The sequence below is a fragment of the Varroa jacobsoni genome, unplaced genomic scaffold, assembly GCF_002532875.2.
Source record: "Varroa jacobsoni isolate VJ856 unplaced genomic scaffold, vjacob_1.0 scaffold_253, whole genome shotgun sequence".
NCBI lineage: Eukaryota > Metazoa > Arthropoda > Arachnida > Mesostigmata > Varroidae > Varroa > Varroa jacobsoni.
This window is the reverse complement of record NW_019213155.1, coordinates 1,086,450-1,108,034: the sequence shown is the minus strand read 5'-3', so window position 1 is coordinate 1,108,034 and position 21,585 is coordinate 1,086,450. Positions and strand designations below refer to the sequence as shown.

Here is a 21,585-nt window from a genome sequence, read left to right as displayed (position 1 = left end):
AGAAATTGGCGATATCATTTACAGTTTATGACAGTTCTATGAGTTATACAACAGAAATTGTTTTCGAACGTGGTGCAGAAGCAACCTCTCCACTAGTAACCCTCTCCAAGAGACGTTCGAATAGATATACTGGAACATGTCTGGTTGGTATATGGACTTAAGTGTACCAGTATATAATAAAGAGACTTCGTGTTTCCCTTATGCAACTCGTATGAGAGAAATAGGAAAGACAATATTTAGAAAACCATCCTCTTATAAAATGTAATTTTACTTTTCAAATATAAGCAGTCGATCTCGTGCATTGTTCGCTTGTGCAAAAGATATGACGCTAGTCATGTTGGTGTCCTGCCTAGAATCTGAAATATGCATTTTGCAGGATTCGAAGTTTACCCTTGAACACTGCGCAGTAAATGCCTCTAGATTACTCTAGATTTAGTTTTTGGGTTGGCAAATCGTGTGAGTATTCGACTGGCACGAACGTATAAAGAGATTAAGGACCAGTCCAGCATTATTTATTATTGCGTGTAGGTTGCCGAAATTCACTTCTATGTGAAGTCTGGCCCTATTTGTTTAGCGTAACGGTATTAATTTCGTTAGGCTTAAACCACGTTTCCAGAGTTATGAACATAACTAATAAGCTAAAGCGAAGAGAATTTGAACAAATTAATTCTCTTCGCTTTAGCTTTTTTACTTTTAAACGCATCAGCTGTGGAAGTATATTACAAGAACATTTGTAAAATGCATTTCCTATTTAGTTTTAATCGTAGTCAAAATTACCAGAACTGGGATCTCAGCGTTTATACTATTGCTAATCGATCTTCTTGAGCAGTTGGATAAAACCGATATAAATATTACTTGTAATTTTTTGGTAAAAATTAAAAATTGCTTGTAAGTTTTTAAATTATCGTAGAGCTAATCAAATTAAACTATCAGTCGATAGCAATAGCTCCATGCATTTCAGGAAGTGATTGGCTGAATTTGGTTCATTATTTACAAGACACTCTACCAAAAGCTTCTATAAAACTTATTACGTTATAATGCCAATAGAACAAGTTTCAAATTACTTTTTTTTCAATTTTCTATATATTCTTCTGCTATGAAGCAAATAGTCAGTAATTATCTAAAATAATCTAAAAAAAATTAAACAATCTAAAGGGAAGCTATTATAGAGAATATAACCTTGCGACGTCTTCCGGTGAGGTTTGTTTTACAAATTACGCGAACCTACGTGTGCTCTTATAAAGACTATATTTTAATTTGAAATCATTTTCCGTCTAGTGCAAAGAAAAGCATTAATTACTATTATACTAGTTGTGACTTTTATCGTAACTATTTGCCTACAATTATTACACACGACATGTTCCCTGTTTAAAACGCAAGTCTACAAAATTTATAAGGAGGTGATTCTGTCACTATATAAAGATTAGATTTGAAGTTTTATGAGGCATTTCGAGAATTATTTTTTTCTAGTATTAGTAAATACTTTTCGAGAGTAACAGGGGTAGGGATTTTTAAATTGGGATGTTCTTACTCAGATAATTAGATTACACACAACCATAGTAGATTTTCTCAGAACAGAAAGCCAGCCTGGAAGCAACGATATTATGCCAAATATCAAGGGTATAAGACTTCACGGCGGAGAATCGCGCCTAGACTGCGGCAAACAGGCACCCAGAAATCGAGTTCTTCCGTAAAGTATTTTTCCTCCGAACACAATATAATGCTAACAATCTTCGGCTTGTAAATCGTAAACACCCGTCTGTGCGGATCTCATTTTCGGGGTGTTGCTTTGATGAAAAGAATGCGTATATAAAAGTTATTGCACCAACGGCGCCCGGTGGTACACTAACCTGTATTCCCTCATTTCTACACAGCGAAGATGTTTTAGCGCCATTTCGGGATTCGCGCATTTGTTTATCAACAGTCGCCATCGTCTTCTAACAGGTACGTTACTAACGCTACGAAATGCGTTGTTTTGTTTCAATTTTATGGATGTTCTATATGATTACCTATTGTATTAATGTTTGACGGTGGGCTATTGAAACCATCCTTGTAATTGTCGCTGAGTTTAAGAGTTGTTGGGTCTTCCCGTCGATTTGGTAGAGCTGTTGAATCTGATGATCTAAGCGGCAGTCACGATGGCTGGTCCATCTCACGCTACTCCGTACCCCGTATATCGACGGGTGCTTCAGTCAGCCGTTTCAGCGATTTGTCTTGAACAGGGTTTTGGTTTTTGTGATGCTACTGCAATGGAAACGCTTACTGAGATGCTCCAAGCAACTCTGATCGAAGTCTGCCATTCAGCCAAGTCATTTGCTGAACTTGGCGGGCGTACTGAAGCGAGCGCTCCTGATGTCTGTTTGGCAATCGCTGATATCGGCATACGTTTCGAAGGTATGAGAGACTACATGCGACGGCCGGGCAAAATACAAATTGCCTCGCCCGGAATACAAGCCTGCGTAACCACACCGCTTACGCTTCGAGCCGGTGAACGCAAGCCTCTACCAAGTCATATTCCCGATCATTTTCCTCCTTTTCCCGACTCGCATGCATACATCCGGACCTTAACACATCGTCAGCCCGTCACTGAATATGTCGCCATTCGTGAGAAGGTAGCCTCACAAAAACGCGATATTGAACGAGCACTCACACGCTTCGTGGCTAAGACTTCTGGCACTCAGACGCTATTTCCTGATAACCCTACGTTATACCCGCTGATTGCGTGTAAGCCTTCGCCCCAACCATGGCTGGTTGCTCTTGAACCCAAGGACCAGGTGTTTGAAGATGAAGAAGATGACGAAAAAGAAGAACTAGTCCCAGAACGAGGAGAAAGTGGACAACAGCCCGACAACCCATATCTTCGTGGTGTAAAGATGCCACGCAGAAGATTCTGATCGAAAACAAAGATCAGAGGTGTATAAAGGGTCTTAATTGCCTCACCTTGTATTAAAAGAATGCTTTTCATTAAGAGAAAGGATAACCCCGCAGGTGTACATAATGCCTGAGTGTGCGGATTCAAGTGTAGCTGCTAATGCTGATACCGAACGGTTACCATAAACCTGTATAAATTGCGCTCTTGTGTAAACTTTGTTATTCTTATTGTGTGCAACGGATCAAAAATACTATTATAAGTAAGTGAAATGAGGATACACAACTGTGTTATAAAAAAAATCACAATAAAGTAAATAATATTTAGGTCACCTTGTGTTTATTGTTATATGTTCTGTTTTGTCTATAGCGTACTGATGGCTACCTTACGCTACTATACGTATTTACAACATAGGGCATTTATCATATATAAGGATTAACTACTTGAAGGTGTGAGAAATATACCATTTTGTGGTGGAGCGAATCCTTAATTTTTTAATAATGAAGAGTTAATTTAACTTTTCTTGAATTAAAAATGAAATTTTTCGTTACTATAATCCTCTTTTGGGTGCTCTCTAAAGGTACTATATAAAAATTTAATGATACTGCGCTAATAATAAGCTAAGCCTAGTAGTTGATGAACATTTTGGTTTAAGTAACATATGTATTTCAGTCAGTTTTAAAGCATCTTAAATACAACACGTATAAATCATAATGAAATAGCGGGATACTTAGATATAGCTTTGACACAGAATGCATTTGATGTTTTCTATCAGGTGAAAATAAATAAAACAACATGGAAGCTGACCTGAATAAACTACTTGCGACAAATTTTTCTCCAGCTCAGTTGAGGGCCTCAATAGTTGCTTCGCTCCGCGAAAGCGAGCCCCGGTGTTTAAAGCGATCGACAGAAACGCTCGCTGAGCTGTTAGTCACACTTGGAAAGGATACTAGCCAAGTACCGCCTGGTAACAATTGATTATGATTGCTACTATCCCTAGAGAAAGTTAAAAAAACATTGTTGACCATTGAATATTGTGATAATTTGTAGATAAGTAAAGAGGAAACAACTACGTCAACGTCCTAATCAATTGTTTTTCAGCATGATACAGTTTGATGAAATATCTTCCATCAAAAAAAGTTTCAAAAACCGGTATTAGTAGAATAGAATCAATTGCTAACAAAACCACATGCTGCCCTTTATCAACATGTAAATGGCGCCATGCAACCGCTGTGATAGGTATGATTAATCATGATAACCTTGTTTTGAATACAGACGAATATTTTGTCACTGACGACGCTGATTCCGTTTATCTACGAAGTATGTCGTATTTTAACAAACGGGAATATGACCGAGCAGCACATTTCGCCAAAGGAAGCGTTCAGCCTAGGACGAGATTTATCTACTTCTACGCGAGGTTTGTTTTTACAAGCCAAAAAAAACTCCTTTCATATCCTAGTAATGGTTGTCTATCTAAAATTTGAAATTATTCATCCCATAAGTCGCCTATCAGTTAGACGTATGGCTAATCGACGCAGAACTTAAACTCATGAACTCTCGGATGCAATAACGAATTGATTTTATCTTATTCTAAGTTCTAAATTTTATTATTATCAACATTCAGGAAGTTATTTATATTTGCCTTAAGCGTTTAACCAAAAGAAAAGTAGCCTAACTTTAACATAGAAATAAAGAAAAGGTTGTTTTCTGTCAAAGTCAAGCAAAATTTGGGCAACTGTCCATGAACTGTTAATCTGTTTTTATCACAAAAGGTATCAATCAGCGGAAACAAAGCGCGTAGATGGACTAGCCGAGGCCGTGAGCAGTTTATCAGAACAGCGCGCTAAGGACCGTCAATTAAAGGCACTTTACTGGGATCTCAAAGACGAACAAAAAGCACTTGACGGGTATGATCAATTGATATCGGAACAAAAAATGCAACCTGATCTCTATCACATATTACAGGGAATATATACGAAATAGATATGTATCTTTGTTAATTTACACTACCTATACCAGACATTTTGCTTTCAAGAAGTAAGAAGGAGAATATGGGCCCTGTCTGCGTTTTCACAGATTACGTTTGCTATTCACTTTTATTCAGCATATACGTCGCGAGTTTATCATTTGGCTTTACTGTTTACCTCATTTAAACCTGTTATATGACACCTGTGTCATGTAACTTTTGTGAAATTAAAGGCGGGGCGTAACCTCTCCCGTCGTTTTCTGTGGTCTGGTTAATTTTTCGGTCTTTGAGCGAATCTTTTTTTCGGTCTTTACAAAAAGCAAGAGTGCTTTAATTTTGCCATCGATATCCCAAGTGTTTAGTTTTGGTCATTTTTTCAGGTACTGTCTTTATTTGTACGGTGTCGTACAAAGACTACTCGGCCTGGAATCGGGTGCCATTGAAACTCTGGAGGCAGCTCTTAGGCTCGAACCGAATCTTTGGGCAGCTTGGGCCGAACTCTCCCTTTTGGTAGCGTCACGAGATCAACTCTTCAAACTAAGTGTTCCTTGCAGCTGGCTGCTTCTCATGTTCACTGGCCTCGCGTTAACAAAGGTGAAAATTACCTTCGTTTATTCGAATGAAAATTAGGTATGGAAGAACTCAACAGAAAATAACCTTTGTTGGAAACCTGTCTTGCACTTCTAAATATGTTTACTCATTGAGCACTGGATACGAATAGAGTTAAAGTACTACAACTGTTTAGTGAACTATTTTTATCGGCATTCCCTGTCTGGCTGTGACATCGCTTTACCTTTACTTACTTGAAGGTCGATTCGTCGGACCCACTTGTGTTAAAAGTTTACCACAAGTTAGACTCGCTGTTTCCGAACTGCCCGTATGTACTCACACGAATTGCCTACGCGCAACGTGCATTGTCTTCAACCTCTGTGAGTAATACTTTTTGATCCCATTCATGTAAAAATAGTATATTTTCTCGAATCTATTTTATATACGTTATAGGAACATGCATTATCACAGTGTCTTTGATGTGCCCAAAACTTTTAAAAGTTTCCGCTTGCATTTCTCCGATATAATTTTATAGCTACAATCAATTTGTACGAGGAAACTCAGGTACATATTTTCGATTCGACGAAGCTCCGCATGTAAGAGTCGAAACATTTATATAGGTAATTCATATAGGTATATTTGTTCTATCGAGAAAATTGCTTTCAAGGAAAAGGTGTCGATTGTTTTTTGCGTTTTTTTTTTCGTATATATCCTCTATGTATTTAGCTCGAAACGGCAAAGCAGTATTACGAAAGAGTTCGCGCTATAGACCCATGCCGGTTAGAAGGTATGGACACTTATTCCGAGCTCTTGTATATTGAGGGCAAGCGGCAGGAGTTAACGAACTTGGCTCAGCAGCTACATGCAGTGGACCCACAGCGCGCTGAGACGTGCGCCGTTATTGGAAATGTATATAGCCTTAGGGAACAGCATGCTCCTGCATTGCTCTATTTCAAAAAGGTAACATAAATATAACCTCTAATGTTAAACTGCTGCTAACTAACTAAATGTGGACTGCTGTTAATTTCAGATACTATAACATGGGTTAGTTGGAAGTGTCTATTTGCGAAGCTAAAAGTATGCATTCATTCTTGCTCCGTGAAATATATGAGGTTGGCTCGCAATATTGGTTGAGTAGTGATGTTTCAATTGGCCTGTGCTGAATCGTTTCAACTATCTGGTTATCGATAATCTAATTATAAGATCCTCTAATGACGTCTTTTTAGGCGATGAAAATCAGTATCAATTACGGACCAGCCTGGACACTTATGGGGCATGAATATTCACTGATTAAGAACATCAATGCGGCTATTCAATGTTACCATCAGGCTGTCGAGATAGATAAGTGTGATCATCGGGCATGGTAGGAAATTACAGAACTTTGTGCTTACATTGTTAAGCAGTTTCTGACGACAGTCAATGTTTCTATTCAAGGTTCGGGTGCATTGTGGACGCTATTGTTGTAGAAGTATTATAGTAAGAATAAAGACACATTGTTATTAACATCGTTGTTAAAAGATAAACGTATACAACGGTTGGAGTATATATATATATATGTGGTGATATTTTGGAGATAACGTATCAAAGGTAAACAATGTCTGATTAAGATATGGTTGGCAAAAGATAAAGACAAAGTATCGACATTTCCTTAGTTATCCATTATCTGTTAAAATAAAACGTCATTGTTATTTTCATGCATCTTCAGGTGCAGTCTCTCCTTAATGTATGATCAACTGAAGATGCATCATTACGCAGTGTATTACCAAAAGAAAGCACTGAAGCTACAACCACGATGTCCAAAGATGCTCGTAGCCTTGGGCGAACGCCTCGAGAAAGTGGCAAAAATCGATGAAGCAAAATCCCTTTATTGGAAAGCTCATCTACTTGCCCTTGAGAAGCAGACTGCGCACGACAGTCTGGCCCTCTTCAAACTTGGAAAGGTGAGGCGGGCCTCGCTTGTTGTATCCAACACATCCATTTTAACACAGTTATCATATTCGGTTTCAAAAACAATGCTGATAGAAGTGACAACAATCTTGCAGGCTTCTCTATGATGATATGCAGAGTAGCTACACCGTTGGGTGTTTGTAACGGTTTGTTGTACGTTTATTGGAATAAATGCAATACTCAATTTAAACTCTTTTATCGCCCTTTAATTGTTTCAGCTGTTTCAGTCCAGCGGCGAACCTGTCAAGGCCCGGGCGGCCCTAGAAGATTTTATTAAATTGAGTCTTAATGTTAAAGAAATCCCTGATGTTCGGAAAAACGACAGAGAACTTGCCACCGCAACCCTCTACTTATTTGGCTACTACGTGTTTGTATTTTTTTTTTAGAATAGTTTTTCTAGGCAAATCGCTACTAACGCTGTCTGCATATTTTAAGGTAGCTTGCTAATGTTGCACGCTGCTGTGGTAACTGGGCGGGAATTTCATTGCGGCTAGTCGAAAATCCAATTGTCCGTCTTTAGGAATAAAGGGAAGGTCTTCGTATTGTTATATTTTGATTATTTAAAACAATGTAACTCCGCCAATTATTTTACAGAATTTAGTTATACAATATCATTTTAATTGTATAATTAAATAATTAAAATAAGATTTAATAATATTTAATAATCAAAAGAATGTCTTGTTCGATATATGACGTAGGTAAGAAAAGTGCATGGCCATCTGTCAACCTGACTGATGTGGTAATTGGGTACTATATATTCTTTTTCTTCTAGAGAGCTGGACGTTGTGATTGATTCAATAGTGTTTTTATTGCAGCAACCGTGACCCACCAGAGGCTGCCCGTCTTCTGAACCTGGCAAAGGATTTTCGTTCAGTTCGTGATGCTGATCTCCAACCGCTCCGAGAGAAGCTGCAGCCTTTACCAGGCCCAAGCGGTGAGGAATCTTCTACGCCTCTGAATCCCTCTGTTGTTTTGGTTGATATGACTGACGATTCCGATATTGTTGTTGTTCAGCCTCGATCGGACAGTTAGTTCATCTGTTGATACATTGTATATATATTATATTTTCTCAATAAAAACAAAGGTTCGACTTTTAGTGCTAAATATTTTTATCTAGACACAGTGAAGCGAACTCCGTTCTCAAATAGGCTTTTAAAGAGGTTCAGCTGTTTGGATATTGAGTATATATTCATCACTGAGTTGCTGCCAAACCTTCAGTTGACGGTCAGCTATGAGATGCAACAGGTACCATATGACTGGTTAAATTCATTCTATTTCCACAAGTGCTTCTAGCGCTGCTGGATTCATCATAAGGCACATGTTGGTGCGACAACTGATTGAGCACTCTAAATCAAAATGGTCCAAAGTAGAAAGCACTGTATGTTTGCAGACAGGAGATAATCAGCTGTCAAGAACTTCTCTGAACACCTTATATTTTTATGTTTAAAGTAGAGCGATTAGGGATCGGCAATCAGGACTTTGTTTAAACACTATGTGTTTTTATTTAATATGTAACGATTAAGAAAGATCCATCCCTCGTCTTTCCTCATGCCATTTTGCGTAACCCCATCTCTGTCTGTGCATATGTAGATGTCGACATTTAATAGAAGATATATAGTACAGTAGCGAACATTTTATTTAGCATAATAAAAAATGCATGCGAATCCTAATAAAGACTATATATGTATAATAGATCCGACCCGATCCACTTAGACGCCGTTTGTCATACAGCTATTATACAGGATAAGTAATAATAGCATAAACAAATTTAATAAAGAAGTACAGTGATTGGAAAATCTTGTACAGGCGCTCATATATACACGATAATGGCGTGTTTTTGAAATCTAATACAATATGGACGCCTTTTTGTCTACTTTTTAAATAATATAGTTGATCACTAATCTTGTTAAGTTCGATCTTAGTTTAGTGATTACCTGACAGTTCTATGACTGAATATTTTTTTGTCACTAGAAACCTGTTCCACAGAGTTTTTTTTACTATTTTTTTTGTTAATATTAAGAGCTTGATATTAATCGCTAAAACGTAATAGTCGTAAGAATAAATATTAGATACATTTTTAGCTTTTATTTAGGCCCTGGATGGCAGGCGAAGAGGAAAGAGATAGGATTCCTAGGCACGCAATGAGGAGTGCTAAATAATTTTGTAAGCGAACTTTACTGATTCCTCATATTTCTTTTTCCTTCATTTTATCTTCACGGAAATATAGGCCATACACAGATTACTATATATATACAGGCCATATACAGAGTTACCGCAGATAAAAGCTTGTTTCCCTAATGTATTGCTTAGTTTGCACTCCCAAAGCAACGAAAAAATAAGGTTTGGAGTATATTCCTGCTGAATGTTTCAGCGCTATCTGACAAGTTACGCCAAACAATTAAATCTATTAACTGAAGCATTTTGTTTACTCACCGAGCAGAAGTTTCGTAGCGCTGCGATTCTTTTATTCCTGGCTCCAGTCGTATTAGGTACATGATCATCAGTACAATACTTTATACGTATTTATTAACAACATTATTATATACATATATACTGTATATATATATATATATATATATATATATATATATATATATATATATATATATATACAACAATATTAACAATACGTATTTATATACGTAAGCCAGTGAGGGGCCTGTCGGGCTATTCGAGAACTAGATATTAGCTAGTCGCTTTTATAGGATTGATTCTATCTTATCAGCTATGAAATATCCGTGTGCTATTTACAAGATTTGGCTTCGAATTAGTCATAGTTTACAATAGCTTTTTAAGGCTTTTAATTCTTCTGCTTTTAAGGAACGGATGCATACGTATAAAAACACTTTGCTAAGAAAGCAAGAAACTTCAGACTTACCTATTTTGCTATTTGAGATTAAAAAAGGCAAGATTAGGTTTATTTTTTGATAAAAGCTTACACATTGTTTAGCAAATAGTGCTGAAGAAAGTTGATGTTTGACATGCATTCTTTTCGTAAAGCGAAGTACAAGATTAAATATACTCGACATTTTCCGTTTCCACTTCTCGTTAATTTATTTTTAGCTCATTCTTTCTAATTATTACTATTATACACAGGCTTATTTTTCATCAGTGCATTCCATAAACACCCTCGTTACAATAGCAACTAAAAGTATTCTTATGATGTCACAAGTCGTTAAAGATGAAAAGCCACCGCAATCTCCAAAGCCTTTTTGTTCAGTCTTTTTTCCTCCATCACTTTTCTCACCTAGTTTTCATTAGCGCTTCATTTTTTTGATAAAATCTACGTCTTCAATGCCTGTACGTAGTACAATACATGGCTACGTGTTGTGAGCGTATACATATATATGCGAGGGACAGGCAGTCGTAGCCCATCACCCCCTGTAGTCCTTTCTTACAATATCAGGCCGAAGAACTTAAATAGAGGGCCCAAAACAAAAAAATTCAAGGAAAAACAGAGTACTGCATTCCTCCCCAAACACATTGATCTAAGAATCTCCACGTGACAGCTTCGAACCCCTTCGACACGCACCCAGGCATACTTGTAATGGGCATACAACCTCTTACAAAATGCGGAGCTACGAGCCGCTAAAGTTTAGACAAACACACAGACACACATACATATCATTGGTAGGTACAAGAGTGTACGCAGAAACGTTATGAAGCAATCGCTAACACATAGTGAGTAAACAAAGAAAGAGATGAAACCATTCTCGTCCCCCATTTCATGTCAGAACAATGGTGAGATTTACATTCTCACAATGTATAACACCAATACATTTATTTTTATTAAGAATTAGGCAACGCACAAAATTGCTCCAGGAGCGGAGTTGCAGTATAGCAGAACAATGGCAAAAGCACAAAAAAACAATATAGTAGGCGTAACGTTAAGGTGCATTTGTCTTGACGGATAATATATATGTATATTGACTGGTTCGATTGGAATTGGAAGAAATCAAAGTCTGAATATACAACAGACAGCAAAGTGTCCGTCCACAAACACAAAAACCTTATACAACTGATCTTACTTCGCCTTTGATACATACAAATGACCGATTCCGGACATACTGGAACACGCATTCTTCTCCTAAAGGTCGAAGCTGATCACAAGCAAAGAGTATCACACTGCTCTAATGCGCATCCGTTTCGAAAACGAAATCACTCACTGTTTACATCAAACCGAGGAAACCGTTTCTAAGTCGCTACAAAACAGTTCAGCAGTCGTAATGACGCGATAATTAATACCCATACAATGCCACAATGATTGCGATTCTTTCACATTGTATTATTATTTTATATGGCAAAGGTAATCAGGGTTTGTTGATGTATCATTAAGGCCATTTTCTATTAAAAAACAACCAAAGATGTCCAATAAACATGATGACCATGTTTTGTGCAAAAAAATAAACTGCGCGATAGAGCTTGGCAGTTATAGAGAAGGTAATGAGTCAGTGTGATATCGCTGCAGTGCGCGATCGCACCTTGTCAGATTCCGGAAAATCGTAAAAAATGATTTCCAATAGACATATTATTTTAAGAGTTGTGAATCGTTTAGGTTGGCGAGCACTTCATTGGTGTCCTGCCCACAGTTTTCCATAGCGCTTTAGAATGATGGACCGCTACCTCGCTACGAACAACCCATGAAATACGCAGTCCTTTACATAAAGGACTAGTCGTCCGCGCACTTTGCGGCCGAAGGCTGTATGTCTCGTTAGACAACATATGGTGCGGCAAGCCCTTGAACGTTTGCGCCACTCACGTCAACTGCGTCGGCCGGTTAAATTAAATGTATCCAACAAGACAGAAGAAGCCAAGTTGCTGGATCTAATCGCAAGTCGTACCACATATCTAATAACCAGACGACACCCGGTCTGTGTACAGTTCTGCCATACTACGAAGCCGCTCCACTCGACGATGGTCCGCATGCTGGGGATAACTGCGCAGGAAGTTCTTGAGCGACTCAACAAACGACGGTAGGATCCGGAGGAGTAGCTGTTTTGTCACCTCCTCTCGGGCATCCAGTGTCATCATAGCATCTTCTAAGTAATCCAGTTTCAACTGGGTGTGCGTAGAAATGTCAGCAGACAGTTGTTGAATCAATGCCACTAGAACCTGATAGAATACAAAATAATAAAAGAATAATATATTTGTTCAGTTTAGTTATAAAAAAATGTTCATCATAAATTTATAAAATATCCACTTTGCATATTTGCAGTTTAAATTGTAAACTTACGTAACTCTTTTTTTATATCTCGATATTGAATGGTTAGTTAAGTTAATCTATATAGAATGCGTTAGAAACGAAAAACTTCAGCATATTTCTTTTCAAAGGTCTGTCCAGTTTAAGAAATCGTATTTAAAATGTCTATGTTCAGGTGCGTGCTCATTATTTTGGGTACGACTGCTAACCTGTGGTGTGAGAGGACAACGATCCCGTTTAAAAATACTTTTTCGGTCGGCCATGCGCAGCGTCTGGATAAGGACGTCCAGATCACTTACGGAAAGCGCTCGGGAGAACGCTTTCTTTACCTCGCCCTGTGAGAGCAGCAACTTGATCTCGTGCAACACACCAGCATTGCGGTTCGAGTCCATCGAGCTCAGACTCCCCGCAGGGCTGGCCATAAGCGACCTCCGCTCCGCCTGCAGCGCCTTGCCAACCTCCTCGCGCACCACCGTCCGAAGAACTTTTTCCTGCTTCGCCATTTCAGTAGCAACCTGCGTTGTAACAGTTTCACGGCATTGGGCAATGCACTGTTGAATCGACTGCTCCATCGTCTTATTCATATGCTTCACCATTTGACTGATGGCTGAATCTAACGCCGATTCGAGCTGTTTCTTGTTTAGATCGTGTCTCTCCTTGCCTCTGGCCTCGAAATGACCCTCAACTTTGTCAAGCATCTGTTTGAAGCCCACATTCAAGTTGCTGGCGATATCGTGGAAAAGCTTTTGCGAGATGCGTTCAAATGTGGGGCAGATCACCTGATTGACCGCGTCGCGAGTGGTTTGGCGTGCCTCGGTGAGGAATGCGAGCTTGCAATCTTCGCCGATCTTGCCAATTGACGTTTGTAACGCGGGCACGAGCGAGGCTTCCACATCGTTTGTGAGACTGCGAGTCAATTGGTCGCCCAGCTCGCGGGTGATATCCTCCACGTTGATGCTTATCGTACCGAAGCCGTGCGCCGTCAGTTCTTTCTCCGAAGGGGGTAACGGCTCAAACTGCACAGCCTGTTGTGCCTGTTCCTGAAGTTTCTCGCACGCTTTGACGAGGTCGCTAGGCGAGTTCTTCCCTTCAACGCCGCCTTCTGGCGATGTGTTGCCGTTTTCTTCTGATTCTGTTTGCTGCAAAATGTCTGCCACCTCCTTACTTGGTGACGACGCGTCGCTTTCCGAGCGAACGTTGGGAATCATCTTTGGCACGACGCTGTCAAGTAATACCGCCGAATTTAATTTGGTAGCTGTCGTGGTAAGGTCTAACGCCGGCTCGGGATCCTTAAGCGGCCGATAGATAATCTTGCACTGTTGCAATGACTTTGTCGTCAACCAAGTAAGTTCGACAAGAATCCCCTCGAGCTTCTTCGATTCGTCGTCATCGTCACGCTCGAGAATATTCAAGACATGCTCTTCCATCGGCTTATACTTGCAGCGGGAAACAGAGCTGACAGCGAAGCTCACTACAGGAAAAGTCAAATGGAAGTAGGCGATCGAGGCAAATGACGCAGATACTGTTGTTCCATTCTTCACTTCCTTGCGGATCTGGATTATATAGAGGACGTTATTACTAAGGTCGGACAGGATGATATAGTTAGATGATAAGTCCATTCGTGCTTTAAGGCATACCTCACGGCCGAAGCCGTCAAATCGAATCGTTTGTCGACATGTCCAAGAGGCACAATCCCATAGTTTTAATTCGCGATTTTCGTCTGCTCCCGTGACGACATACTCCCAGAAACGGGCATCGGGGTCAATATATTGGTGGTCATCTAGAAAGAAAACGGAACTAATCGGTCCTTGATGCGGCATCCACTCATGGATTGATTGGAGCTGCCGCTTGTCCGGATCTTGTGTCATGTTGAGTTTTATAAATTTGGTTAAACCGGTAGAAGTAGCCACGGCAGCGGTTGTGGCCTCCGGCGCTATAGAACCTTCTGTAATAGCTCCAGGAATATTACCAGCTACCACATCACAACCTACTTTAAAGTCGCCCTCGTCCAGTTTAAAGCTTTGCCCATGGCGGGAAATTATCATATCAATATAATAGAACTCGCAACGGTTCTTATGCGACACCATCAAGAGCTTGGAAAAATTCTCCTGATCGTTTTCTTGAGGGACGTACTCAAAATCATCCGGAATATACTTGCACCAAATGACCCGATTTGGTTCTCCAGTCGTGGCTAAATGTCGATTGACCTGAAATAACGGAAAATAGCTGATGCCTCCATCATCTCCGATCTGATAAACGTATAAGTTCCCAAGGTCGTCTACGACAGCAAGAATGACTTCAGATTTGATGTGTGCGAATGCTAGATCAGCCACCTGGCCTTGAATTCCTTTAATAAGCGCCCGGCAATTCGTCTTAATATTAATGACACGAACACCGCCCACACCCGACGCCATTTTGAGGGTGTATGCAACATAGTCACGGCTGCAATGCTCTGCGATCTGGTTGCCATAGGTGAATCTGAAACCAGATATTCGCTGTTAGATATGAAAGTATGTTATATTTATATAATTCCAGTTACCTCGAAAATAAATTTCTCGACTTTGGATATCTCCGAAACTGTTTTTGCTTTTAAGGGCTACGGATATTCCATAATTAAAAATGAAATACCATTAGTCATAACCGAAATGTAATGCTAGTATCGCTAACTAACATTAATTAACGTATATGTACATAACAGGATGAATCCTATACAAGCCAACAGGAACGTATATATGAAAAATGATAGCATTTTATCCAAGCTTCAGGTCGTTAGAGGATCGTTTCATAGGTTTTAGTGTACAAAACGAGCAGCACTATAAAATCATTGTTTCATAGTCCTGTTCGCACTGAAGATCAAACATGTACAGTAGAACAACGACGGCAGATATCTAGTATATCTACTGTGTGAACGATCTTACATTCCTCTTTTATATTATACGTTGTGACCCATAAGCTAACGCATCGTAAAACACATTTGTTGTAAATATACTCTTACGTACACGCTTTTTCCATACTTAAAATAGTTGCCACCTCGGGATCTCAAAAGACTCATACTTGTATAATTCGCTTAACGTTTGTAAATATTCGCAGTTCATTATGCCCATAGATATTTTAAATTATCATAAAATATATTCTGAGCTTCGGCAACCCTCCAGTCTACATTCAGTAAATCCGGCGCAAACAGCCCAACAGAACCAAACAATATTCTCAATGAATGAACAACGAGTGCCGTCGCTGATTTTGACTATAGCGCCTGTTGTCGCGGACCATTTTTGGCCATATTATAAGGCATACCTACGTAATTAAGCGGTCGTATTATTTCTATTCAAACGGCCACCATTGATTATCATCAATTAGCATCATGTTGTAATAGCATAGATAGCAACTAACTCACTTGTTCTCCCAGCCGAGGTCAACAATATTTCGAATCTTGACCTTGTTGTTCAAGTATTCAGCTTTGTCAACTCGAACATCGATTCGGACATCTTTCTGTCCGAATGGAATCGCCTCGCCTTCGGCCATTCCTCTCAATTCAATTAGCTGTTCCATGGCGTTCAGACTGCCGGCGTTAGCTGCCGTAGCAAACAACTGCTGGAGAAGCGTTACACCAGTCGGTGGCATTTGATCGGAACAGCTTGCCTCTCCGCTTGCCACTGGCAACGGCGGCTGGCCAACCTTTAGCAGGTTCTTTAGTGTTTCTGTCGCTTCGTTAGGATCTAGTCCGTTCATAGCTACGGCGTTTCCTTATTTTTCAACGCTGCTCGGCAAGGATCAAATTGGTAGGCGGTATGATCAGGGCACAATTACCGACTACTACCATTAAATCGTTTCGCCCGCCGAGCGAAGTTGTGCGGCGCGTTGATCCGATAACGCGCCCGCGAAATCGGACTGTTGAACGAATCGCCGCTACAACAGCTCTCGTGATGATTGTACACGATGTCACGTTTTTCGTTATTATATTGGTTACTGAGCTGGGTTGGCATCAAAGACACAAGCACGGGACAGCACGACTTCTTCGCTAAGCACAAGCGCTAGTTACCCGTACTGGTCGTAACACTCTCTGAGTCAAACAACAATACAGAACCATAACAAACAACTCATTTGTGTGGCTGTCGTTGTGTTGAACTAGCTCTGTCTGCTTGCAAACGACAAATTGATCGGCAGCAGATTGGTCCGTGACTTGGTGGTCTTTAAGGTAAAGCTTGGCGTGAGGGGTTCACTACCTGCTACGCGCGCTTTCCAGGACAGGGATCTTATTGCCTTCCTGTTCCTTATAAAATTCAGTTTTGTTCGAATAGTTTTAAATCTTCGCATGTATAAAGTAACCATTGCAATGCACCTTGAATTTAACAATTGTCGCTTTAATAACAAGTGTTGACACTTTGTGAACTCCTGCTGTGAGCAGATTTGCATACCTTGATGTGAATTGGCGAGCTATATTGCAGTTCTTCTTTTTCTTTTTCTTTTTTTTTGATCTGAAATACACTGAATAAAAACTATATGAAGTTGTTTATATTATTTCAGAAATGCTAATATGCACCCATTCATACACAATTGCCAGAGGAGGTTTCATACTAAAAAAATAAGAGTTTGGTCCAACATTCGCTCGCCCTTTTATTCTTGTTCGTTGCCACCAAGTATTGAACGATATTCCTAATAAACACAGAGACAGATTATTGTAACACATAGGAATTGAACGGGCATTATTGTCTGACCGATTTTAACTAAAATGATTCATTGTTCAGCCGGGACTACGTAGTGGGGTCACGTTAATGCACAGGTACTTTGATGTCAGTAATTCCATGCCAAGTTTTGCTCGCCGTCTTTTTTCCGTCGTCGGCGCGGCGACTACTTTCGCTCGACGCAGTGGTGTTGACGTGTCGGCCGCCATTTCCCTACACCTTTACACAAAACACATAAACAATGAGAAAGAACGCTCTATTTAACGTCCTTTCTTGGTGAAACTTGAACGCTGTGTAGCAATAATTATAGAATACTTAGTACAGCTGACAATATTTAGAAGCTCATTTCCGCAAGCGGCTATAACTGTGACAAGAAACGAGTAGACGGCGCACCTGGAAAGGGTGCGTGAGTCAATCGTAACAGAATGTATTCGAAAATAGGCCAGTACATGTGTGTAGGGAGTTTCGCTGGTTACAGCCTAGCGATGTTGCCGTTGCGAAGAAGACGATATATTTAGACAGAGCGATAGCTGACTGACCCGGATGAACTCTTATATTTATTAAACTCTTGTCTGAGTGTGCATTCAGTATCAGTGTGAATAATGCTGGTAGTGCTTAATAAGACTTGTTTGCTAACTGTACGGTTAAAAAGGCATAAACAAGGGAAAACTGTCAATATATCAATAACATCCCTTTGAGTGGGCAAACGGCTGACCAATGGCACTCGTCCAAGGTAAACTAGTAAAGCGCAAGGCTAAAAGCATGATCGGTTATCAGTAAGGGTGTTGACAGAAAAGTGACATGACTTTGAGACCACTACGGAGACCGACGGCGATTTTTCTCTTGTTTCCGACAATTGACCTCAGCGAACCGCGAACCGCAGGTAGGCGACAAGAATGCGCTCCCGGAGGACTACAAAGCGAAGGGAAACGTTCAGGTTAGGGGATTAAGAGCATCGACGACATCATAACAACCGGGGTAAGGACATGAGTAGCCCGAAGGGGAACTGAGGGAACTATGAGGGCATAGCCAACAAAGACACACCTTCAAATATACTGTATTCGTCACGGATGTGTCTTCAGCACCGGTCTACGGGGGATAAGATGAGAATCCCTACCATGCAGCTCACTAGGCGCATGAAAGGCGCAATGCTTGAAAATTCAACAAATAAAGCATCAAGAATTATACCTGATGGTTCAGTCAAAAACAGACTGTGAAAACAGGTAAGTCCGATATTATTTGTCGTTTATTGTGATTGCATTGAGTACTCGGAAGGTGTTGTGGATTGTGAGGTATTTGTTTAAAAAAAATTACGCAACGATTGATCGGCTATTCATATAATATTGAGTGGAATATTTCCTCATTTTTTGCCCCTCAGGTTTAATAATGTTACGTCGGCTTCTTGAAATTGATAGAGAAGTGTAACACTCAACACCGTGTTACTTGTTGAAAAATCTGGCTGCTAGCGGCATGGTTAGAACAATACGGAGCACCAAGTGAAGATGCACCAAAGGCCAGAGGTTACTGTACAACGTGTACTTTCTTGCACTCCAAAAACGCAACAAAACGGCGCAAAAGCGTAATAATCAATAATGGAATGATTCCATAATAAATTTTCATGATAGGGGAAATCTAGCGCTTGCGCTGTTTGGCGATCTAACAAATGCGTTCCTGTTCGTTAGATTTCATTCTGTAGAACAGAACGGAAGTCCATTCAGCGGCTTTGGTAAAAACTGCCACCAATAATAACAGCAACGGGAGCCGAACTGTCTCAGTGCAGATCATGCTGATCTGAACGGAAAGTGCTAGGTGGATGCTGTGGACGTAAAGTCAGACATCGCCTATGTTACAGCTGAAATGACCTTTAGCGGGCCCCGAGCTAGATAGGCGCCAACATATGAAATAGCCATGCACAGATATAATAAGCAGCACTCCGTGACAGTCATTGGCACTGCTGCACTATTACTACTACGGAAAGATACTCGGACATGTTTTCATACGTCTATGCGTCATGGTGAGTATGCACGAGTAAATGTTCTGACGAATGAGTAAATGTCAAATAGAAGCTATTCAGAAGCGAATTCAGAATGACTACAGCTGTTGTCGTCAACGAAACGTACTTCTGCTTTCGGATGTAGTGGACACTCGGCAACGCGAACGATTGCATAGAACAACGACACTGTTACATCCGCAAAGAGAAGCCTACTTTGGCCGGATAGATAATGACAATGATGCTATTCGTAGGATGCTGAGCAATCAAAGTGTTTCTGTGTCTTCGACCTGCTCGTTAAGACTTCGAGAACCATGTAATTATCTTTATGGGTTTGCCACGTATGTGAAAGATTCGACGATCGACTTGACTTGACTTGATGTATTTCGGGGTTTTTCCCGTTTGCTAATTTCGGCCGTCCGCTGTAAAACCTTTGAATAGTTGAAAAAGTGACTGAAAAATAGTTTGATCCTATTAAGCCAGTATGCTTGAAAATCGGTAGTGCATGGAATACACGCTATTATAACGTATAGTTGTTCAAGGGCTTTGGTGTTTCATAGCTATCTGCCCAGTTGGGACAGCAACAGAGTCTTCCATAACCAGTTTTAAGTATTACATTATAATAGCAATGTATGCATTTGCGACCCATACGTACGCCGTATAAGCCCAGAAGCAGGTATCTAAATATCATTTGGAATTATGACGTGAATTGTATGGAACTCTAGCACTTTGTTTTCGTAGTGGACAGTAATCCTAATTTAGTGGAAATTTTTGTGCGAAATTCATCTAGTGAAATATTCCCTGTGGTTCCAGTGTATAAAAACGGGGTTATTTGATAAAATAGTTACTCAATTTCGGGATAACAAAGGCGTCGTCAAAGGATGATAGTGCTAGCGGAATGCGACGAGTGATAACCGCGTCATATATGGTGTGTTTATTAGTTTAGCTGGATATTTGTAAGAGATTACAGTAAAAAAAAAGCAGAAGCAATAAACAGTCAATTAGAAAATGTATTACAGCGTATTTGTTGGGTGCCACTAAGCCTCGTTAACGACCGGTTTTAAAGGTGCGAAAATTTTTAAAATCAAGCTGATCAGAGAATGATGACGCCACAATTGTTAATAGTACCGCCTGTATTAATACACGATTAAAAACGTTTTTCTCACCGTTGCTCTGCGCTTGAGTTAGACTTTATCCTTCCCGAATCATTAATTCTATGTCCTGATGGCTATTCGCGGCCCCATTCTTTGGCAGTATTCGTTGGCCTTTTACCGGATGTCGACATATTTCCAATGTTACCTGGGTTAATAAATTCATTCACCTCATTATGTGCGACCTAAAGAAAAGAAGCATGTGTTATATCCAGCGTTTCTAATGTGGAATCATTTGGATTTGCGGCAGTTTTGTAGTTTGAGGAAATTCATTTTTCAGCTCAGATCGAAAATAAATTCCTTGGGGCAAATTTTTTTTCGAGTGGGGCTACTTTGTGCAACTTCTCTTGTTTGTAAATCATAGTGATCTCGTTGAAGTACCGAAACACATTCGCATCTTACTATAGATCAGAGGTTAACATTTTTGGTATATCTTAATAAAGGGGCCCGTAAAAATAAAACGGTAGAGATAAATCTTTTCCTCGGATTCAAGTTGCTTATGGACGGATGCCTCATAGACGAAAATCAAAAATGAACTTCGCTTTCAAATGGACAAGCCATACATTGCTCAAAAGCATTGCACAATTGGAAAATGCTAGCTCGAGCTAAGGTACCTGTTAACTCCACTACTGGAGACTTCGAGGACTCGTTTAGTCACTCGTATTTCAACGATTCGCAGCTACAGCTGCCACCAGATAACTTAAGATCGATCTCAACCAGATGCTAGCGCTTTTTAGTAGCTCTAGAAAGTACAGGATTAGATGGTACGATTGCCATCTCTGCTGTGCGACGCACGATTGCCCGACACTTGAAAGGTGTAGGTAATCAAAATGGAGTTAGATTGGTTTAAAGACTTTATCAATCAGCGTGCCTAATCCATATTACTCCTTAAGCGAAGAGTGACAATTGCGTACGAAACACAAGAAAATTACGATGAATCATTTGGATTAAGTAGCAGTTATCTACAATTGTTCATGTTAATTAAAAAGTCAGACTACTTAGTGGATAGTGGCCTGTGCGGAAAAACATTGACTTTTCGGAGCCCAGCCCAGCCCCGCACTCATCTACACACTGTTCTACTTGGCCTGATCATGCGTAAACAGCATTAGTGTAACAGTTTAAAAAAAAAACAAACAAACAAACCTACGGTTATTGATGTTCGTTGTATGAAGCTATTATATCCTTTCGAACCCATCTAAAAAACAACAATTAGAGTGATTTCATCGAAAAG

The 21,585-nt window shown here is 40.0% G+C and overlaps 3 protein-coding genes across 8 annotated transcripts; 2 read left to right on the top strand and 1 right to left on the bottom strand.

The window, feature by feature from the left end:
- Window positions 1-38: 38 nt before the first annotated feature.
- Window positions 39-8,427, top strand: LOC111258637 (uncharacterized). Of its 3 annotated transcripts, none has more exons than XM_022830064.2 (11): window positions 39-1,944; window positions 3,645-3,836; window positions 4,145-4,286; window positions 4,642-4,776; window positions 5,216-5,429; window positions 5,645-5,764; window positions 6,111-6,344; window positions 6,611-6,747; window positions 7,090-7,324; window positions 7,550-7,698; window positions 8,147-8,427. In XM_022830064.2, exons 2-11 carry the CDS (start codon window positions 3,665-3,667, stop codon window positions 8,361-8,363), a joined length of 1,755 nt encoding a protein of 584 aa, XP_022685799.1. In that variant the 5' UTR covers window positions 39-1,944; window positions 3,645-3,664; the 3' UTR covers window positions 8,364-8,427. The 3 variants fall into 3 exon arrangements, with proteins under 3 accessions (XP_022685799.1, XP_022685798.1, XP_022685800.1); XM_022830063.2 differs by lacking the exon at window positions 39-1,944 and adding an exon at window positions 2,994-3,131; XM_022830065.2 differs by lacking the exons at window positions 39-1,944; window positions 7,550-7,698 and adding an exon at window positions 2,994-3,131 and having other exon boundaries at window positions 8,147-8,286.
- LOC111258638 (transcription initiation factor TFIID subunit 8-like) lies at window positions 1,937-3,195 on the top strand. Its single transcript, XM_022830066.2, has one exon. It carries the CDS (start codon window positions 2,139-2,141, stop codon window positions 2,892-2,894), a length of 756 nt encoding a protein of 251 aa, XP_022685801.1. The 5' UTR covers window positions 1,937-2,138; the 3' UTR covers window positions 2,895-3,195.
- A 1,932-nt stretch (window positions 8,428-10,359) lies between the features above and the next one.
- Window positions 10,360-21,584, bottom strand: Ge-1 (Enhancer of mRNA-decapping protein 4 homolog Ge-1). Of its 4 annotated transcripts, none has more exons than XM_022830099.2 (6): window positions 20,969-21,584; window positions 20,370-20,539; window positions 16,947-17,432; window positions 15,926-16,591; window positions 12,741-15,009; window positions 10,360-12,443 (listed from the first exon to the last, which is right to left on the bottom strand). In XM_022830099.2, exons 4-6 carry the CDS (start codon window positions 16,258-16,260, stop codon window positions 12,180-12,182), a joined length of 2,868 nt encoding a protein of 955 aa, XP_022685834.1. In that variant the 5' UTR covers window positions 16,261-16,591; window positions 16,947-17,432; window positions 20,370-20,539; window positions 20,969-21,584; the 3' UTR covers window positions 10,360-12,179. The 4 variants fall into 4 exon arrangements, with proteins under 4 accessions (XP_022685834.1, XP_022685833.1, XP_086823677.1 ...); XM_022830098.2 differs by having other exon boundaries at window positions 20,370-20,502; XM_086967551.1 differs by lacking the exon at window positions 15,926-16,591 and having other exon boundaries at window positions 20,370-20,502.
- Window position 21,585: the final 1 nt, after the last annotated feature.

Bases quoted from the DNA above. Each gene is read 5' to 3' on its own strand.
- LOC111258638 (XM_022830066.2), top strand. From the start codon at position 2,139: ATGGCTGGTCCATCTCACGCTACTCCGTACCCCGTATATCGACGGGTG.
- LOC111258637 (XM_022830064.2), top strand. From the start codon at position 3,665: ATGGAAGCTGACCTGAATAAACTACTTGCGACAAATTTTTCTCCAGCT. The intron at 3,837-4,144 runs GTAACAATTGAT...TTTTGAATACAG, and splicing joins TACTAGCCAAGTACCGCCTG to ACGAATATTTTGTCACTGAC. The intron at 6,748-7,089 runs GTAGGAAATTAC...ATGCATCTTCAG, and splicing joins AAGTGTGATCATCGGGCATG to GTGCAGTCTCTCCTTAATGT.
- Ge-1 (XM_022830099.2), bottom strand. From the start codon at position 16,260: ATGAACGGACTAGATCCTAACGAAGCGACAGAAACACTAAAGAACCTG. The intron at 15,010-15,925 runs GTGAGTTAGTTG...ATCTGGTTTCAG, and splicing joins GACCTCGGCTGGGAGAACAA to ATTCACCTATGGCAACCAGA. The intron at 12,444-12,740 runs GTTAGCAGTCGT...GTATTCTATCAG, and splicing joins GTTGTCCTCTCACACCACAG to GTTCTAGTGGCATTGATTCA.